Source organism: Branchiostoma floridae, chromosome 2 (genome assembly GCF_000003815.2).
Source record: "Branchiostoma floridae strain S238N-H82 chromosome 2, Bfl_VNyyK, whole genome shotgun sequence".
In the NCBI taxonomy this organism is placed as follows: Eukaryota; Metazoa; Chordata; class Leptocardii; order Amphioxiformes; family Branchiostomatidae; genus Branchiostoma; species Branchiostoma floridae.
Window position 1 is genome coordinate 32,603,784 of NC_049980.1, and position 19,021 is coordinate 32,622,804.

Below are 19,021 nucleotides of genomic sequence, written 5' to 3' on the forward strand. Positions count from 1 at the left end.
TAGCTCTGACGAAGGTGTCTGAGAGACATCGAAACGTAAGCTATGTAAGTACCCACTGGTTGTGTACAAAGAATTTCTCCTTTATCCTAAAATATACTTCATATACTGATCCCTAACCCTACACAAATATCTAGATGCTCTAGTGCACCCACAATCAAAAATTAGACTCACAGCACCATGTTTGGGTGCACATATAAGTATTCTGTATCTATATAGTAACGTTATAACTGCCCTTCGACATAACACACCAGCTTTGCAGGCACACAGCGCAGCAGCAGCTGGTTTTATCACACCTAACCTACATCTAATTGTAGGCATTGTTTAAAGCTTAGGGTGCTTCTACAGTACTACAGTAACTGTACTTGATGGCAATGAGTTCCACCCTACAATGAAATGAAAAAAAAAAATTCTATGCTGGGTTGATAACTCTGGAACTTCAAGGCAAGGCTATTTTTTGTTTTGGTACATTTTATTTATTATGCACCCTGTAATTCCAGCGTTGAGATTTGGGGTTGTTTTCCAGGACAAGATCCACTTCCTCCACACGCTGTACCAGCGGCTGGTGACGGGACGGGTCGTCATGGAAACCACAGACCCCGCCCTCAGCCGCTTCTCGTGGCCGGAGCTGTCTGGCATGGTCCAGGAGCAGGTGGACAGTCTGCTGACCGACCTACACAGGACCAGGGAAAGGGTAAGTGTTTGTTTGTTTGTTTGTTTGTTTGTTTGTTTATTTATTGACATTTCTAGAGTTGTCCAGCATGGTCCAGGAGCAGGTGGACAGTCTGCTGGCCGACCTACACAGGACCAGGGAAAGGGTAGGTGTTTGTTTGTTTGTTTGTTTGTTTATTTATTGAGATTTCTGTCTGCTGGATGTGTTTTTTTTTAGTGCCCCTGAAATTAGTTTCATAACCTAACTTAAGTCAGGCGTTGTCAGGCACATTGTATTCAGCTATACGCTGAGGTTGATTAATTTAAGAGGGTACTTGGGGAGTTTTGTAGAAGACTGAATGCTTTTTGATGCCAGTGGGGCTAACGGGTACGTTATCGTATAATGTGAAGTAGTATGCATTTGTCACTTCCTACAATTAATATCTTTCGGAAAATAACACTCCCTTATAATCTAGAGTGAAATGTGTGTCATCATCGTGACCTTCTGTTCCCACCCAGCTTGGCCACATGGAGACGGTGGTGAAGAACAAAGATGAGAGCATGGTGCATCTGCAGCAGAACCACGAGAGGAGCATGGAGAAGGTGGCTGCAGCCTCGCGGGAGAGGGAAGATAGCTGGGCTAAACAAAAGTCAGATCTGGAGCAGCAGTACGGCTCACTGGTGCAGGAGCTACAGTCCAACAACAAGGTGGGGTGAGGTTTCTTTGGAAACTCTGAGCATTCTGAGTTCTAAAAACCACAAAAAAGCCCCCTTTGCTGGTTGTAACACAGTGGGGTCCCCTATGCTGAAAAGGCCTGGTGAGAACAGTGGAAATAGCGCATAAGGCTTTGTCATCTCTGATAATGTATCGGTGTGTCTTACACTAAAGTTACAGAAATCCCAGTCGCTTGCTGACCATGCCTGGGAGCAGGTTCGCTCCAGGGTAGGGGATCCCAATCACAACGTAGGGGCCCCTTCAAAAGACCTGGCGAGAACGCTGGAAATACTGTAAATAAAGAAAGTTTCGTGGTGGCTTTATGTTCGTGTTTTTTTGCGGTGGCCACTTCACCACGAATTTAAAACCACTGTGAACATTTTTCCATGGCAGTAAGAGACTACAGTGCATAGTGTTACTGCGAACTTAAAACCACCGCGAAAAATCCTTTCTCCCGCCGCCATGAAATTAAATCCCCGCTTAAATGCATTTACAGTTACTGTAGTGCATACGACTTTCTCATCTCTGATAATATGTCCTGCTTTACAGAAATCCCAGTCGCTTGCCGACCAGGCCTGGGAGCAGGTCCGTGCCACGGGAACCCTGAAGGAGGGCCTGGAGGCGGAGTGCGCCGACCTCCGCGGGAAACTCTCCCGCGCCCAGTCCGACCGCGCCTCGCTCCTCACGGCGTGCGCCCTGCTGGTCGGCGCCCTGTACCCGATGTACGCCCGGACCGGCGCCCTGGCCGCGCAGAGAAGCCTCATGGAGGAACAGTTCAACAACTGCGAGGCCATGAAACACCAGGCAAAGGTCTTGGTCGAGACGCTAAGCTCCGCCATGGGAGAGATGACCGGAACCGTTCCTACAACGAGACCGTGGAATCCCACGCTGAAATTCCGTGTCGGAGTGATCGCGGTGCTGGCGGCCAATCGGCTGAACTCTTTCGCCGGACAGGGCTGCAAGCTGTTTGTCTCCCATGATGCACCAGATGGAGTGGGTCGCTCCATTGTATGTATCGGAGGGGTGAAAGGGCCCAGTAAATCTATAGCAGGTGAGAATGTGCCGTAATCCGTGTGAACAAGCTGCTTAATTCACTGTACAAAAGTTACTCAAATATACTTGTATATTCTGTAAATGGTCAGATGTTTCAGATAGAATCCACTGTCTTTTGTCTGTGATCAAGTCACTGGCTATAGAATGACGAAAGACAGCAAATGCTTAACCGCAATTTCTGACGGTTTACAAATTTATTCAGTTGCTTGAATGAGTAACTTTTGTATTGACAGTCTGAATTCATCCAATGGTGATTGTTGTATCCCTTAAGTGGGTACATTTTGTATCTCTCTGGACTGTGTCGAGTTGGCGTCATTGTAGCCTGACTAAAATCGCGCCCCTAGCGACCGGCCCTACGATTGCTGCCGCCTGGGGAGGGGGTCATTAAGCCCAGCCGGCGAGAGCTTGTGTAAACACAGGCTAGCGTCATTGCTGCGTCCTGTGTTACCCTTGACTATGTAATGACAATACTGTAAATGTAGAAATGTTGGCAATAGTTTTATGTTTGCGATTTTTGCGGGGTCACCTTACAGTGAACTCAAAACCACCGCGAAGATTTTTCCATTATAGTATGTGACTACAGTCTATGCTGCTACCGCGAACACTCCATTTTCCCGCTAAAGTAAATCATGCATTTACAGTATCATGCAAAATGTATACTATGACTACAAAGACGACAAAACACACAAAGCCTGAAAAGATGGTTTTATCAATGAAATTCGTTGAGTGCTCTGTCAAATCTTTCACCCACATTGACAATGCCAACGTGCCACAGCGTCAGTGAGATATCCTCTTAATTCATGAGATGTTTTTATAAAAAAGTTGCTTTTGTTTTTACCTCTCCCAAGGTGTTGGTTTAGGCGACAGAAGGCACCAGAGAGATAGTCACTACGGTAGCATTAACGGCTACAGTAGTCAGGACAGTTACAGGAGGAACAATGGATATAGGCATGGCAAGTCAAACGTCAAACTGCTGTGCATGCTCTTCAAAGTGCATGCTTCAGGATATAAATCTGTATATTGCATGCAACACTGTCGTAGCCTGGTATCCTCTCTGTCCCCTCTGCAAGAGAACGAGGAGACTTGGGAGCTATACTAGTACGTCTGGCTGGATACAGTAACACTGTCAAAGATCTAACTTGGATTTGTCTATAACTTATAGAAGTGCTGGATGCTATCTGTAGTTTTAAATGCATGATGGCATGTTCGAGTCAGCATGTTTGACTAACATCAGTAGGCATGTACAGATGTAGTTATTGTTTTTATAAAAAAAAACATTTTGTCAACAGGAACCATTTGCAGATTCTGAAAGAAAACCTACCATTTACATTGTACATGACGTGTATATTTTTTATGTATGTGCTTCAAGTGTAAAATGAAGCATTTGGGAATATAGTACATTGCATGTAGCTCAGTCACTGCTGCTTTCTTGTGCAGCTGAAAGTAGAACCTGTCAGTACTACCCAGAGGAAGCTGACAGACGGTCAACAAAACTTGGCAGATAATTATGAACTGGCTGTTTGTAAAGAACTTTGTAGTCCTGTCATATACCAACCCAATGAACCTAATGGATCAATGCCATGTTGATATCGCACAGGGTCTGGAATGAGCGATGGCCGGAATCAGCGGGGCCAGAACGGCCGGAGCGTCCAGGGGACGGGAGGAAGCGGCCGGAGCATCAAACAGGCAGCGGTCAGGTGGTTCCACAGCCCGGAGCTGCTGGGGGTCCTGGTCAACTCTGTGGCTGAGCTGCAGGAGACTCTGGCCAGGACAGGTATGGGCAGGAAACATGCAAGCTGGAATTTTTACCCTAATCAGTCTAGCTTGTTGAAGAGCTATTCTTCCACTCTTGACACTGACACAGAGCACTGGGAGGACCTTGGTAATGCCAGATCCAGCTGGAGATGCACAGGCAGCTAAAATCAGGAGAAGGTGACTGACTATGTAAAACAGATAGCACATGACTGCATTATTTCCTCCCCCAAACCCCCAGTCAGGCCTGCCCAGCCCCAAGGTCTCACAATTCACACATGAACCTAAGAAACCAGTGTTACATAATTATATGTTTATGTCCAGAACCCCTGACAGCCTGTATGTACATGTAATTTTTCCTCCCTTCAGACCCCCAGTCAGGCCTACCCATGCAGCTCCAACTTCCAAGGCCATCGGCAGCTCTGTCAGAAACTCCTTCGCCAAGCTGATGACCAAGTCATGACTCACAAGCCTACAATGTAGTGTAAAACAGATGGCACATTAATACTGCATTATTTCTTCCCCCTAGACCCCCAGTCAGGCCTGCCTAATTAGTCCTTTGCAAAGTTCATGAACAAGCAAAGTCATGAACATTGAAGAAGAATCACTCTTTACTTCTGGATACTTTAAAAGCAAAGTCATGACTCACTTATGAACCTAGGAAACCAGTTTTATTTGCATCTTCCAGAAAGCATGACAGCCTATTTCCTCCCCCAGACCCCCAGTCAGGCCTGCCCAGCTCCAAGGCGATCGTCAGCTCCGCCCGGAACTCCTTCGCCAAGCTGATGAACAAGCTGAGCCCGGAGTTCGGCGCCCTGATGGCGGACGGGAACGGCGGGAACTACCGCGAGAAGGGCGCGCTGGTCCGGTTCCTGGGCCACGGGCTGAACAGGGTGCTGGGGCACTCCTCGCTGTCGGGGAAGCTGCCCGTCATGTCCTCACAGGTGAGTCTAGCCTGGATTCCATACCCCAACCTCAAGATATATCTTTCGTGTTGGGGTCTGGTAACATGGCTGTAGAAAGGTTCTCGAAGGCCCGTTGATCAGTGGGAGGAGAACCTAGGATTGATGACCACTCTCACCACAGGTAGCCAGCTACAACACACCACAGTTGGTCAGCAGGCTATCACAGTAGCGAATCAGCTACGTTATGGATTCAAAAAGTACAGTTGGGGGTCTTTAACCAATCATGGCAGGGGTGTAATTACCTCCTGCTGATCCTGTGTTGTTCTATTGGTGGGGTTTTTTGCCCACTATAAGGTGCAAAATTGAGAAGAGTTCCTATCCCATCCGGCCAGACCCCTGCACGATAGATACTTGAGATCGGGCTGGGGTTTGGTAACCAGGCTAAGGTGAGTCAGTAAAAAGTTAGATTCCTTGCGGTGCGGCAGCAGCTTCTTATTCTAGACTTATTTTAAACTACAGTGTACCAGTCACATCTAACCTTTGCACATCTAATAGCTGCAAGCATTGTTTAAGGCTGTCTGATAAGAAAGCTCCTACAATACTTGAGTTCAACTCTACAATAGTTCTAGGAAATAAAAATGATGTTGTACAGCGTATTCTTAATATGTTAAATCTTGTTTTTATCGTTCTTTTGTGTTAAATTCAGGGCTTGAAATACTTTTTTCTGCTTACCTGCACTGGTACAGGTAACATTGAAAACTACCTGCACCAGACAAATTTTACCTGCACCACTCTGAATTTAGGAAGTATGGATCATACTGAAATAGTTCAGGAACCATTGCTATTTTTTTCTGTTATACTTAATAGGTGGTAACAGCCAATGCAGCTAAGAACAACCCAAAGTTAGGGGTACTGATACAGAAAATATGAATATTGTCTTGACCAAGACAGTGTGATAGTGTTGGTGAACAAATCTAGAGATACGAACACCTCAAGTGTTAACATTTATGTATAAAACATACATGTAAGCGCTATGCTTTCTGGTTAATCCCTATGAAATCCATCCATCATTCCATAGCCAGGGCCCGAAATACTTTTTTCAGCCAGGTTGTCCAAGTGGCAACCTGAGTTAAAAGCCAGGTTGCGCCATCAACATTTCAGGTTGCCCCACTTTCAAATTGTTACTTTCTTTAAATCAGCTACTTATCCATTATCTTTTCTTCCAGTTATATGTAACTATGTAATATGTTTTATGTTATCAAAAACTAAATACAAAAGCTTATGCATGTAGGTGGGGGAAAAGCAGTGTTCCAACTGCAAAATTTCAGGTTGCTCAGTGTGCAACCTGGGTTTAAAATTAAGTTGCGCCAAGCAAAATGTGGTTGCATTTTCAAGTGGGCAAGTGGGTATTTCGAGCCCTGCATAGCTACTCTGCATGCACACTGCTCTGCATGCACACAGTCCTGCTTATATTACACCAAACGACTTGTCACATCTAACTGCAAGTGTTGCTTAAAGCTATCTCGTGAGGATGTCCTTACCTGGCAACAATCTGAAATTGAGGAATATGAGAAAAAGCTTTTGAACCCCTGAACCTAGTCTGTGTAACACAAACTCCGCTTTCCAGGGCTGTAACTGGCTGTTTGCACCACCAGCACAAGTGGCACAAACTGAGATCGAGGACAGATAAGAGGTGTGATTCTGTCAATCACCACATGGCAACACAACACAGTCCATAGCAACCAAAAGCTAGGCTGTGCTGGGCTCATGTCAATTACATACATTATCCATATATGGAAACCCAGTTCCCCTGACTAAGCGGCTATTCTACATCAAGCTTCTAGGGGGCCGACGGATGTTTGGCGGGCTGCTATAAGTGAGATTTAATCAGGCTACTCTGAACCCTGCAGCAAATCATGTCGAGTCTGCAGCACCACATCCTGGACTTCACGCAGCACCTGCACACCGCGGAGGTCGAGCGGCGAGGGCTGCGGGCGGAGGTCGCCAAGCTGCACAATGAGACGGACCTGCTGCGGCGCCACCGCGACAAGGTCGGCATTCTGGAGGACGAGGTCGAACATCTACGGACTGAGGTGGGTCATGTTTGTTTGTTTGTTTATTCATTTTGCACAACGAGACGGACCTTCTGCGGCGCATTACGACAAGGTCGAACATCTACGCACAGAGGTGGGTCATGTTTGTTTGTTTGTTTATTTATTTTGCACAACGAGACGGACCTTCTGCGGCGCCACTGTGACAAGGTCGGCATTCTGGAGGACGAGGTCGAACATCTACGGACTGAGGTGGGTCATGTTTGTTTGTTTGTTTGTTTGTTTATTTATTTTGCACAACGAGACGGACCTGCTGCGGCGCCACCGCGACAAGGTCGGCATCCTGGAGGACGAGGTCGAACATCTCCGGACTGAGGTGGGTCCAGAGGGGGGGCAAAGTCTGTTTGTTTATCTATACAAGAAGAAATTACATCTCCGGACAGAGGTGGGTCTGGAGCAGGTTTTTGGCCAGGCATGAGTCATGGCGTCATCTGGACGCGCTTTTCTTAAAAGAACAAGAAATTGGATGCACTAGACGCCTTTACACTGAGGAGCAGATCCTCTGACAAGCATGAAATTCTGATTGACCAAGGATGCCACTAGCTGTATATAGGTCATCTGTGGTCACAGTCTTCACAGTATTTTTGCCCTCAGGATACCTTAGAATGCACCAATTTAACTTAAAATTCTCAAAAACTTGGCACCATGGAAGGTGGATGCCCCCCGTACCCCCCTACAATAGTCGTGCCACTCACCCTCAGTCACACTCAAACAATGGTATGTTTCAATATCTTGCTGTCAATCAGAAATTTTAGTGGGTTATGGTGGACATTTAGGCCACCACAACTCCATCATTTGGTTAATAGAATTACCCTTAAAAGGTTGATTTGTATGTGTTCTTCCCAGAACTCCCAGCTGGTGCCGAAGGACCGGTTTGACAGTGTGTGTCAGGAGCTCAGCAGCGCCCTCCAGCGGGAGCAGCAGGCACAGCAGCTGCTGAACGAGCAGAGCAGTCAGATGCACCAGCTGGGCACTCGGCTGGACGAGGGGGCGGAGAGGGAGAAAACTCTGTCTGAGGCTGTCAAGGTTAGTCTAAAATCGGTCTGCAGATATTGTTGTACGTTTGAAGGTGATTGTTGGTTGGGTAAGGCAATTGGTTGGTTGGTTTAGGCAAGTTAGGGAGTTTATAGGGAGAAAACTCTGTCAGAGGCCGTGAAGGTTTGTTTATAAGGAATAAAGAGACTCTTTTTACACAACCAAGGCTTGATTCTCACCGACGTTTCTTTGACCGTCTGTCATCTTCTTCAGGGCAATTCTGACTGGTTCATACAGCTGCCTGCACATATGTAAATCATCACGGTTCATGACTGGAGTACATTTTCTGATCTTTACAGCTCCCTTAATCCAACGTGTGCATCTGTCGTCCTCTCTGTCTCTCACCTTAATCAAAATACAGTAGAAGCTGTTTAGTTGCACACCCCATTTGCCAGCATGTTTTGTGCAATTATCAGTGTGGTGCAACAATGCAAAGTTATCCAGTTGGACCACACTACCAAAGGGTTTGGGGATTCGGTGCATAAGTGTGCGGTAATCCATTGTGAAATTAATTGGCTTCTACTGTACATTGTTGGAGGTTTGCCCTCTTGCGGTACTGCTGTAGTTGGACGTGAGGGTATCCTGTTTGTAGATTGACACAACAAGATCCCATATTGGCTCCCCAGGACCTGTCGGAGGCCAAGATGGACATGCGGCGAAAGGAGCAGTCGCTACGGCAACTGAACAAGCGCCTGTCGCAGCTGGAGTCGGAGCGGAGAGAGCTGCAGGAGGGGCTGATGAACGCCGAGAACGACCTCAGGACCTCCGCTAAGTAAAAACCTTTCTTTCTGTCTATTTTACCACCTCAGGACCTCCGCTAAGTACGAGCCTTTTATTCACGACACAAACATCCTCGTACACAGGGACATCCAACGGCAAAATGGCCTGTCTGGGTGTACCCTGCTTTCTCAACCGTCACTCTTAGCTCCTGACCGCCCTGCTTATAAATATTAATGAGCTTAGCCTTATAATGCTAGTTCACCTTTATCCGCAGGGTAGCCTATATTCGTTGTGTTAACCAACACGGAATAAAGGGATATCAACTGGACGGATGGTGGTTTCAAGTTGTAAGATGTTCAAAATATTGTAGTTTGAAACTCTCTTCCGTCGACTTAATATCCCTAAATAAACATTTCTGACAGCAACGGATAAAGGTTACCCCACGGATAATGGTGAACTAGCGTTATATTCGAGATCCCTTTTGAAAACTGAAAGGCCTATTCTCTGATTGGCTGACAGCTGGTTGGTGGCAATGCCCACAGGAACTAAGAGTGACGATTGGGAAAGCAGAGTACATCCAGACAGGCGGTTTTGCTGTTGGATGTCCCTACGTAGGAGGATGGACATAAACAGTTCATCCACTCTAGCCTCTACCATACTCTGTGTAGCCAAAACAGTAGCTAGCCAAATAGGTTGAAAAAGCTGTCAGCTAGAGTACTAGTATGTTTATGAAGGTTAGACATACAGGTAAACAGTATTTTTTTTACAGTTCATCCACACTAGCCTCTACCATACTCTGTGTAGCCAAAACAGTAGCTAGCCAAATAGGTTGAAAAAGCTGTCAGCTAGAGTACTAGTATGTTTATGAAGGTTAGACATGCAGGTAAACAGTATTTAAATACATTTCAATCCCTACAACTGAATAAAAATGGAGATTCACTTCCGGACGTTTCGAGTGACATCCCATCACTCTTCTTCAGCGTCACTAGAATGAACTGGCAGAACAATTCAATACAAGTATAGCTACAGTAACTAGAAAAACTGATTGAACATGTCAAATCTCCTAGGGTTGATATCCGTATCAAATCAACATGGCCTTATGTCCATATTTCCCACCAGGGAGAAGGAGACATTGGCCAGCTACCTGAAGTCTGTGGACATAGCTCTGCAGGAGGTGGGTACTGTATCTTATTATAGACTGTCTCAGAATGTCAAGACTTGAGGAATGTATTTCTTTTCGCTGTGGTGTCTGTGGTATCTGCATAACCGGTATAATGACCCTTTGCAGAATGCATGAATTCTTGGTTGATAGCTCTACTACTAGGATGCATAATCATTTCTTGTTGTAGTATGCAATCTAAAACTCTGTGAGTCACAGTTATGCTGATATCTTGCAGAGTAAGGACCAGGTTGTCCTGTCCAGGACAGGGATGGGTGTGGAGTTCACTCTGCCTCAGGTGGGTTCACTGAACTATCTTAGGTTTGCATCTTCTTCAGTTTGGACAAAGTGGATAAACTACAGTTACTTATTGTAGTCATCCGGTGTGTAACATACATTCTCATAATTCCACCAGGTGACATTATACCGCCACCTCAAATATCGTTGTTATAGATGCTTTCAAGATTGTGTTCAACACCTAAATATCTGGATTGTATTACATTTAAGATATCTAACATTCAGAAGACCTCTTTCCTAACGTTTTTTTAAGTGGCGGTATAATGACACCTGGTGGTGTTATGATAGTCGATGTTACATGTTCATGTAGCGTCCTGCACCTGCCATTCTGTTTCCCTCTACCTCTCCAAAATGTCCTATAATAACTTTTAATTATCAGTAATTAAATCAATGTTTTAAACTACATGTAGACAAATAGCAGTAAATCCTAGATTTCTATTGTGTTGATGTTGCAGTTGATGCTACCCAGTGAGAAGATAGCTGCGGATGGAGGGGCCATCGGGCCTGAACTCATCGCCTGTCAGGTTGGTTGGTTGGTTTGTTCTGTATAAACAGTAATCGGCCTTTAGGTGTAACACACCAGTTTTGTACAGTAGGTAAAAGCTGTGTGGGACTGACTACAAGGTTTAATCCACTCACAACAGAATGGGCCCCTACTCTTTTTGGTAAGTGTGGGGGTATCTTTAGAATGAACTGGCAGAAGAATTCAATGCAAGTACAGCTAACTACAAAAACTGGTTGATAAGGATTGTGTGCAAATTGTTAATCTCCAAGCAGATCCTACGGTAGCACAATATACATTGTAGTATCAAAAGCCGGCAGAGGAGTGAAGCCGGCTTAGAAGTGTGTTTCGCTACATGGCAAATGTACACCTCTTGACTGACTATCTCCTGGCCAGTTTGGTACTATCTTATGCCATTGTAGGATCTGCTTGGAGATTAGCAAATTGTCACTCATGTAAATCATGTAGTGTATGGGAATAAGACATTCTGCTTTTGTATTCTCTAGATGTATACAGAGCTCAGAATGAACCAGCAGAAAGTTGTAGAGATTGAGTTGTATTTAAATGTATTTGTTTATACAGAACGTAGTGCAGACGTTTGTTGATCTGTGTTGGTACAGAACGTAGTGCAGACGTTTGTTGATGTGTGTTTATACAGAACGTAGTGCAGACGTTTGTTGATCTGTGTTTATACAGAATGTAGTGCAGACGTTTGTTGATCTGCGTTTATACAGAACGTAGTGCAGACGTTTGTTGATTTGCGTTTATACAGAACGTAGTGCAGACGTTTGCTGATCTGTGTTTATACAGAACGTAGTGCAGACATTTGTTGATGTGTGTTTATACAGAACGTAGTGCAGACGTTTGTTGATCTGTGTTTATACAGAACGTAGTGCAGACGTTTGCTGATCTGTGTTTATACAGAACGTAGTGCAGACATTTGTTGATCTGTGTTTATACAGAACGTAGTGCAGACATTTGTGGAGGCACAGCAGCAGGCCCTGTCCAGAATCTCGGTTCTCGAGGAGGAGATCACGTCTCACAAGAGCCACATCAGCACGCTGAAGAGGGAGCTCAGCGAGGCCTGCCGAAGGGAGATGGACCAGGACGAGGTACTTTTATGTACACATTTAACCAGTTAAGCCCAATCTATACACAGTTTTTGCCGATATCTGTGGAGATGTCAGGAGGGATCTGGGACGTTGGCCGCCTGTGGCGCTTGCAGTCATAAACAGCTATATAGCCTAATGACCCCGCGTTATATGCTAATGAGCCCTCCCAAAGTCGGGACACATCTACACGCACGCGGAAGCTGTCGGGGACCCCTGCTAAGCTATCGGGGACCCCTGCTAAGCTATCGGGCAAATGCTCCGGACCTTTTGGGAGAAATTCTGCCGATATCTTAATGGCGATATTGCAATTCCATCTAGACGCTGAAAAAAAGCCGTCGACGAGAGGTTGTCGGCTCGCTGATATCGGGAAAAACTGTGTCTAGATCGTGCCTTAGTGTGTATGGTGCTGTGGTTATCAACTCTGTCTTTGGACCCTAGCTGTTGTCGCTCACCCGACATGCACACTGCTGGGAAGGGTTGCAGACATTGGGATGGGATGTCCGCTGTTCACTGTACTTGTCGGAAGGAGCTAGGGGTATTTCCCCCAGTACATTGCATTTGTAACTAGTACTGTGCATACTTGCTGCCTTCTCATCCACAACCAGTGGTAGATTTAGCTTTTCAGTGAGCTACTGGTAAACTGGTTCGAGATCACCTACAGGTGCCTGTGTTCCCCCTGCCCAGGTGGCGGATCGGCTGGCCCCCGAGACGCCTTACGGCACCCGGTCAGCGCCCAGGTACGCACCGGACAGGAGCTACAGGGAGGACTTCGCACCTCTCAGGTAACTACAGATAGCCGTGAAGTTTAAATACTTTCCTCACCTTAGGGGGGGGTGCCCATCTCCATTTCTACAGCCCTTGGGCCACAAAGACCACTAAAGCAGTGCGCTAGTTCACTGTAGTACATGTAGAATGTGTTCAATTCCCATGCTACAGTACATGTATTTCTCATTAGTGCTGAGTGCTATTTCCCAGTCAATCTAGCTGTATAGAAACAAAGTTTGAGTTCTTTCTAAACTCGGCAAAAAAAGTTTGGAATATCAACTTTTGCTTATCATATTTCCGTTGTTTCTGCATCAATTTTAATGTGTTATATATCAATAGAAAGCGTGTGGGATTTCATTTCATATGGTGTTAAACTCCTTATGATTATATATTCGTGAAATGAGCACCAGGGCTACTTACGTCAGTGGGTCACGAAAAAAAAAGTGCCCCAAAACAAAGGATACATTGAATCCTTGACACCACACCCATACCAGCAGGATGAAAACGAGTTGAACACAAAAATTCAAACTTGGGCATTTTTTTTTAGTGACCAACTGACGTAAGTAGCCCTGGTGCTCGTTTTACGAATGTATAATCATAAGGAGTTTAATATCATATGAAAGCAAATCACACATGCTTTTTATTGATATATAACACATTAAAATTGATGCAGAAACAACGGAAATACCCTGTATGATCAGCCAAAGTTAATATTCCAAACTTTTGGTGCCGAGTCTATATTCCTGGTGTATAAATGGAAATTGATCAAACACCACTACCACTACTTAGCCCCCATAGTTGATGAATACACAATGAATTCACAATAGTCAATAGCCCTCCAAGGTAATGTGTTTGTTGTCTTAAAATTATTTGTTTCCGTCTATAGTCAACAAATGTTTTAAAGAACCAATTACCCAAAGGACCATTTATACTTATTTTTGGTAAGGACCAGTCCTGATATATTGAGATAGCTCACATTCTTGTTCATTTTGTTCATAATCATTAGACTGCCTTTAGGCCTACATGTAACACACCAGTACTTAGTTTTGTATGGCACATGTAGATACAAGTTGATCATGAGTGTGTAAGACTGGACTGTAAGGTTTGATCCACTCACTCTGGGATAGAGCCCAACTGAGCAACTCTTGGCACCTTGTCATCGATGTAATAGACTAACAGGCTTCACTTTGTCATGCTGCGAACCTAAGGGACTGTGCCGTATGTTTGGCCGTGCAACAATTCTTTGCTGTAGCAGATGGTACAGTATGTCTTGTATGGTCCACAATGCACAAACGTCACTCACAGTAGCTGTGAATATAGAATACAACAAGGTGTATTCCGTATCGCCCGACGGCCGAAGGCCGGAGGGTGATCCGACCCTCGGGAGGGCTGAGACCGAGGGTGATGCGGAATACACCGTGTTGTATTTTATTTATGTCATACCCACCTTAGAAAACCACTGTTTTGATGCGAAATGCGCCAGAAGTTGAACAAATTTGTTGACCTCGAAAAAAAATTGTTGCAACAGTAAATGTTCCAACGTCCGAATCAGGTATTCGAACTTTCGATGGCGCCGTACTCGGCCCACTCGAAACAGTTCGATTTATTCGAATGGAGCCCGTGTGATAACCCCGGGCCGTACGGAAAGTTACCAGCCGGTCCGGAACACCCGTATCGAACGTTTTCGCGTCACAGGTATGACATAAAAGCAATTATAGCCTGAGCACCATCCTTTGTAGTGACCGCTGGCTCAATCCTTTTGTTAGCAAGCGAAAGGATTGAGCCAGCAGTCACTATGGAGGATGGTTCTCAGGCTATATGAAAGCAATACACAATTCACGTGTTTTCAATTACCACTTCTTCAGTTGCTATGTGTACAGCACTGTGGCTAGATAGAAGCAAAATAATGCACCCATCAAACTCTTTTCACACTGAATCACAGCAGTGACAGAACTGTGCAGAGATGTTCTCAATGTTGGTTGGGATTTGGAGGACACCATTTGGTAGAAAGGACAGCAAAACTGCTCAGTTTCACATGGGCAAGGCTCTGGCGCACATTCTTGGCCAACTTCCTACCAAATGACGTTACTCAAGTCGAACTCAGTATTGAGTACACCCTGCTGCTGGCACAAAAGTCTCTGGAAAACTTGCTGCAACTTCCGGTGATAGGAATTTTCCATAATTAGAGTCTTGATGCCTTCTATGAGCTGATGCATGGTTTAAGCTGCACATGCATGGTGCGATGCACTGTGGGTAACATGTCAAAGTTGAAGGCCCCTGAGACATAATCTAGGACTGTCATAATTTTATTTATGAACAAAATGATTTTGGACTTGTATCAGGCATTGTCTAGTCCAGCTTCTATCCCAATCATCGTTTGGGAGCCCTTGTTGTTAATCTTTGTCATTAATCCGTCATTTTAAGCGTACGAGAAGACATTTTCATCAGTTTGATGTCATAAATTTAAGATTTTTGGGATGGACCAATGTCCACCCTAGTACAGAGGGATCAATCGTGGGACAGGCAAGAACTGTTTACCAGTTCCTTCACCTTTGACCCAGTTTAAACTGTGAACCTTCTTATTCGGTTTTACCTGGTAAGATGTTCTGATGTATGTATTTGTTATGTTGTTTGTTGTGTTTAGAGGGGAGATTGACAACTCCTACAGCATCCTGAAGTCCAGTCCGAGCCACCGCAGAGGCACGTCCATGGCCACACCACACATCTCCGACAGGTAAGCTGGAGTTAACTGACAGGACATTTTTAACCTGAGGCCACAATCAATATATTTTCTTCGTTCTTGTACATTTTTTAGCAAAACTTCATCATATTGCCAAGATGAAAATTCAATACTGTATATTCCACCTTAACTGTACTAGCGTTTCATGTAACAGTTGATTTTGCAGTTAAGTAGAGTGATCATTGTTTTTTTTTCAATTTAAGAACCAAGAAATTAAGATAGTGTGGCCTAAGATTAACTTTCTAATGTGCAGGTCTAGGAAATATGTAGTTCAATTCATAATCTTTCAGGGCATGAAAAGTTGTGTTCTGTTGTTTTAATTGAAAATCAAACAAGCCATTAGTTGCTAGTAATTTATTGCCCCAACTTTTACAAAAACGTTTTTTTCTTGATCTTTGCTGCCCTGTCCAGACTGCATGTTTCACCATTATTTAATTCTTTGTTGATCTATTTTTACATGTATATTGAAGCAGAGGACCTTGATAAGTATCATCATGATTGCTTTTGAACAATCCCCAGGAAAAAATGAATAAAACAAGTAACGTTTGCTTCACTATCCAGGCTGCGGTCGCCCACCCGAGTGCGGACCCCCTCCCCCACCCGGACGCGTCCCCTCCCCAGGGAATACTCACGGAACATCAGCGGCTCCAGGAGATGACATCCCACATGTACAGTTCGTCCACACAAGCCTTCACCAGACTCTTTACTTCTTGGCTAGCTATGATACTATCTTCTCTGCCTGGAGATTAGGAGTCTGGTAGATACGACGTCCACAAAGGCAGCTATGATACCCCGCCGTGGTCAATAGTGGAGTGTATACTTCTGTGCACTGCAGAAACTACTTGTGTCACAGGAACTATTAGTCTCCAAGCAGACCCAAGGTGCCTTAGAGAGAGTATCAAAGCTGGCCAAGGAGTATAGCCGGCCAAAGTGAGACAGCCGGCCAAAGGGAGTCAAACGGGCACTGGTGCCGGCCGGCTATACTCCTTAACCAGCTTTGATACTATCTCTAAGGCACCCAAGCAGACCCAAGCTGCTTGGAGACTAAGGAACTATATCGAGGTGATTAATCATTTCCGTCAACATTTCAGCACCTTTATAATATATAAGAAACTAATTTTGCTTCAACATGCACACGTTCGAATGTTGGCAGGAAAGATTTGTCACCCTACGGTGCAAGCAGTTTCTGTTGTCCTCGCAAGTGTTGAGGTGCTTTTAAAGCATTTTCATGTAGTATAGGAAAAAAAAAATATTCAAGTTGCCAAGTATTCATAAACATTCCAATACAGATGTACATTTCCTAATCAGGCTAATGAAACGTGTTTCTTTTCAAGTGTTGCCTTCTACTGAGTGCATCGGCTATTTCTTCTTTCTTCTTGATGTAGAGTAAAATCAAAGCTCCATGACAGATATTAAATTTCTAAATAGGGACAGAAAATTTTTTCTGCTGATGGGTACTAGTTTGTAATGATGAGAGTTGTCTTTGTTCTTCCTGTGGTGCGCTTCTTTCGTCTTGTTGCATATTTTTGTCCTATGGCTTAAGCAAGCAAGTGTATGTTTTTATCAAATTGTGTATAATTATTATGAGTTTGTCTGCAAGCAGTTACTATTTTCTTACCGTGTCTCTTATACTCGTTATGTGAATCTTTTTAACAATTCGCTTATACAAATTTATTGTGAATCATGTCCTATTTATTTCACAGTAATGAAGCAATAAGGAAAATATAATATGTAATGTACATGTATGAGCATTTTGAGGTATTTCATTAAATGGATTGAAATTGTTTAAACAATCTGTTGTGATTCTGCGTTATGATTCTCTTTTAGACATTAGTAACAGTTTGTACTAAAAAAACTTTATTTTCCCAAAAGTGTGAGATTATACATACGTACCGGTAAAAACAATTAGACTTAAGAGAAGTTACAAGACTACATGAAATTGTACAAATCGAAATTACCATCATACATTGTAACTGTTGAGATTTCTCCTGTCATACACCAGACTTAAATGAAGTAAATGTTTTCCCTGAGTACACAAGCTATACTACTATTGGACTTTTGTCTTTGAAGAAAATATTGTGGTTAAGCCTGCATCACACTTCAAGCGAATGACGGTCAAATTTCTAGATTGACTGGAGCGCGCCGAATTCTAAAATCACTGACTGTATTCTTTGCTGAAAATCTGCCCTGTCACGAGGCTTGATGTTTCATTCCAGAAAGTTTAAGTTAATGTCTTTTGTTTCCTGGTGCACGCAGCTGACATCACAAGGAGGTTTAAATCCCAACGGATGAGATGCTAAAAATTGCCAGAAGGCCATATTAATCGCCAAGACGTACGGCCCATTTTCAGCTCGCTGACAGCTCAGCTCAATTCTTGATTTGTGACATAGGCTTAACAACAGTCCATGGAGGTACATGTATGTGTGGAAAAGTGAAAAATACAAAATTAACATCATGTACAAATTGCCAATTAAAAAGGTTCACATCAGATACATGTACATACACTGTATATACACATGACATATGGATCTGACAGGTCCATTGATTACTGTAATTCACTTTGTCTTCTCGGTACCAAACTTTCATGGTCTGAGAAAATTTAACTTGTTCTCGGAACTAAATGTTCACTGTCGCACATAAAAAAAGGCTGTGAATTATTTGTTATCAGTAATGATAAGTTCACGTTACAGTCGTCACCGTGAAAATCGTGAGCATAACAGTACATTAAAAAAATCAGGAATTACAGTATTACTAATCCAAAACAAAACAAAAAGGTTCAAAACACTCAGTGTCAAGATTTACTCATTTACACGTATGTACAACAAACAAACAAAAAAATTTAAACACAAGACTAGTCTATAATCGAGGTATTGCACCTAAGTGTGTGTTAAGTTGGCAAACGTGTTTATCAGAAGTGTCTCCTAATCCACATGAATGGCTGCGACTGTTTGATCCGAGATTGTGCAAGTTGGCCTGCAGGTAGAGCTAAAAGTACACCCAATATATACATTCCAGGCTTCCTTGCTCAATTTATTCAGATTATAATCATATGTGAGACTACTGCAAACATTAACTCCCCCTGCCGTGTCTTGTACGGTATACATGTACATGTATGTGAGACTACAGGCATTAACTCCCCCGTGTCTTGTATAATCTCTCCACTAGGTCCACTCTCTCCTCCATCTTCTCCACTACCAGCTCTAACAAGCTGGTGGCAAAGGGCACCTGTGGGGACATCAAATAGAGCAAACATGTAAAAATGTGTATCATCTGTGATAGGGTATTCACAAAAATAATAAAAAAAGGGTATTCACAAGAAGAAAAATAGTGATCTCGAACCAACTAGTCATGACAGAGAAGACATGCTATGCTTTGTTTGAATTTTTCTCCAATTGGTGTTCTTAAAGACTGAAGTTGTTGGTGCAGGTTGAAACAGCACTAGTGTGTTGAACAAGTAGTTTGGCAATTAAATCAGTGTTTTCCGACTTGCGGTTGTGCTGGTACCTC

At 43.9% G+C, this 19,021-nt stretch overlaps 2 protein-coding genes across 13 annotated transcripts in view; one reads left to right on the plus strand and one right to left on the minus strand.

Moving 5' to 3' along the window:
- Window positions 1-17,263, plus strand: part of LOC118409292 (coiled-coil domain-containing protein 171-like) — a 51,862-nt gene extending 34,599 nt beyond the window's left edge. For 4 of the 8 annotated variants that reach the window (XM_035810194.1, XM_035810189.1, XM_035810190.1 and 1 more), the window contains 16 exons: window positions 524-691; window positions 1,168-1,356; window positions 1,913-2,414; window positions 3,265-3,369; window positions 4,014-4,190; window positions 4,886-5,112; window positions 6,984-7,166; window positions 8,031-8,210; window positions 8,846-8,991; window positions 10,059-10,113; window positions 10,337-10,396; window positions 10,851-10,919; window positions 11,860-12,009; window positions 12,694-12,791; window positions 15,419-15,508; window positions 16,076-17,263. In XM_035810194.1, coding sequence (XP_035666087.1) covers window positions 524-691; window positions 1,168-1,356; window positions 1,913-2,414; window positions 3,265-3,369; window positions 4,014-4,190; window positions 4,886-5,112; window positions 6,984-7,166; window positions 8,031-8,210; window positions 8,846-8,991; window positions 10,059-10,113; window positions 10,337-10,396; window positions 10,851-10,919; window positions 11,860-12,009; window positions 12,694-12,791; window positions 15,419-15,508; window positions 16,076-16,172 — 2,496 coding nt within the window. In that variant the 3' untranslated portion in view covers window positions 16,173-17,263. Of the gene's footprint in view, window positions 1-523; window positions 692-1,167; window positions 1,357-1,912; window positions 2,415-3,264; window positions 3,370-4,013; window positions 4,191-4,885; window positions 5,113-6,983; window positions 7,167-7,334; window positions 7,377-8,030; window positions 8,211-8,845; window positions 8,992-10,058; window positions 10,114-10,336; window positions 10,397-10,850; window positions 10,920-11,479; window positions 11,540-11,707; window positions 11,768-11,859; window positions 12,010-12,693; window positions 12,792-15,418; window positions 15,509-16,075 lie in introns of those variants that run through there. The other 4 variants (XM_035810191.1, XM_035810193.1, XM_035810196.1 and 1 more) reach the window with 4 other exon arrangements.
- The window catches only part of LOC118409293 (centlein-like), a 105,509-nt gene continuing 103,687 nt past the window's right edge, over window positions 17,200-19,021 (minus strand). For all 5 annotated transcript variants that reach the window (XM_035810200.1, XM_035810199.1, XM_035810197.1 and 2 more), the window contains one exon: window positions 17,200-18,739. In XM_035810200.1, coding sequence (XP_035666093.1) covers window positions 18,644-18,739 — 96 coding nt within the window. In that variant the 3' untranslated portion in view covers window positions 17,200-18,643. The remainder of the gene's footprint in view (window positions 18,740-19,021) is intronic.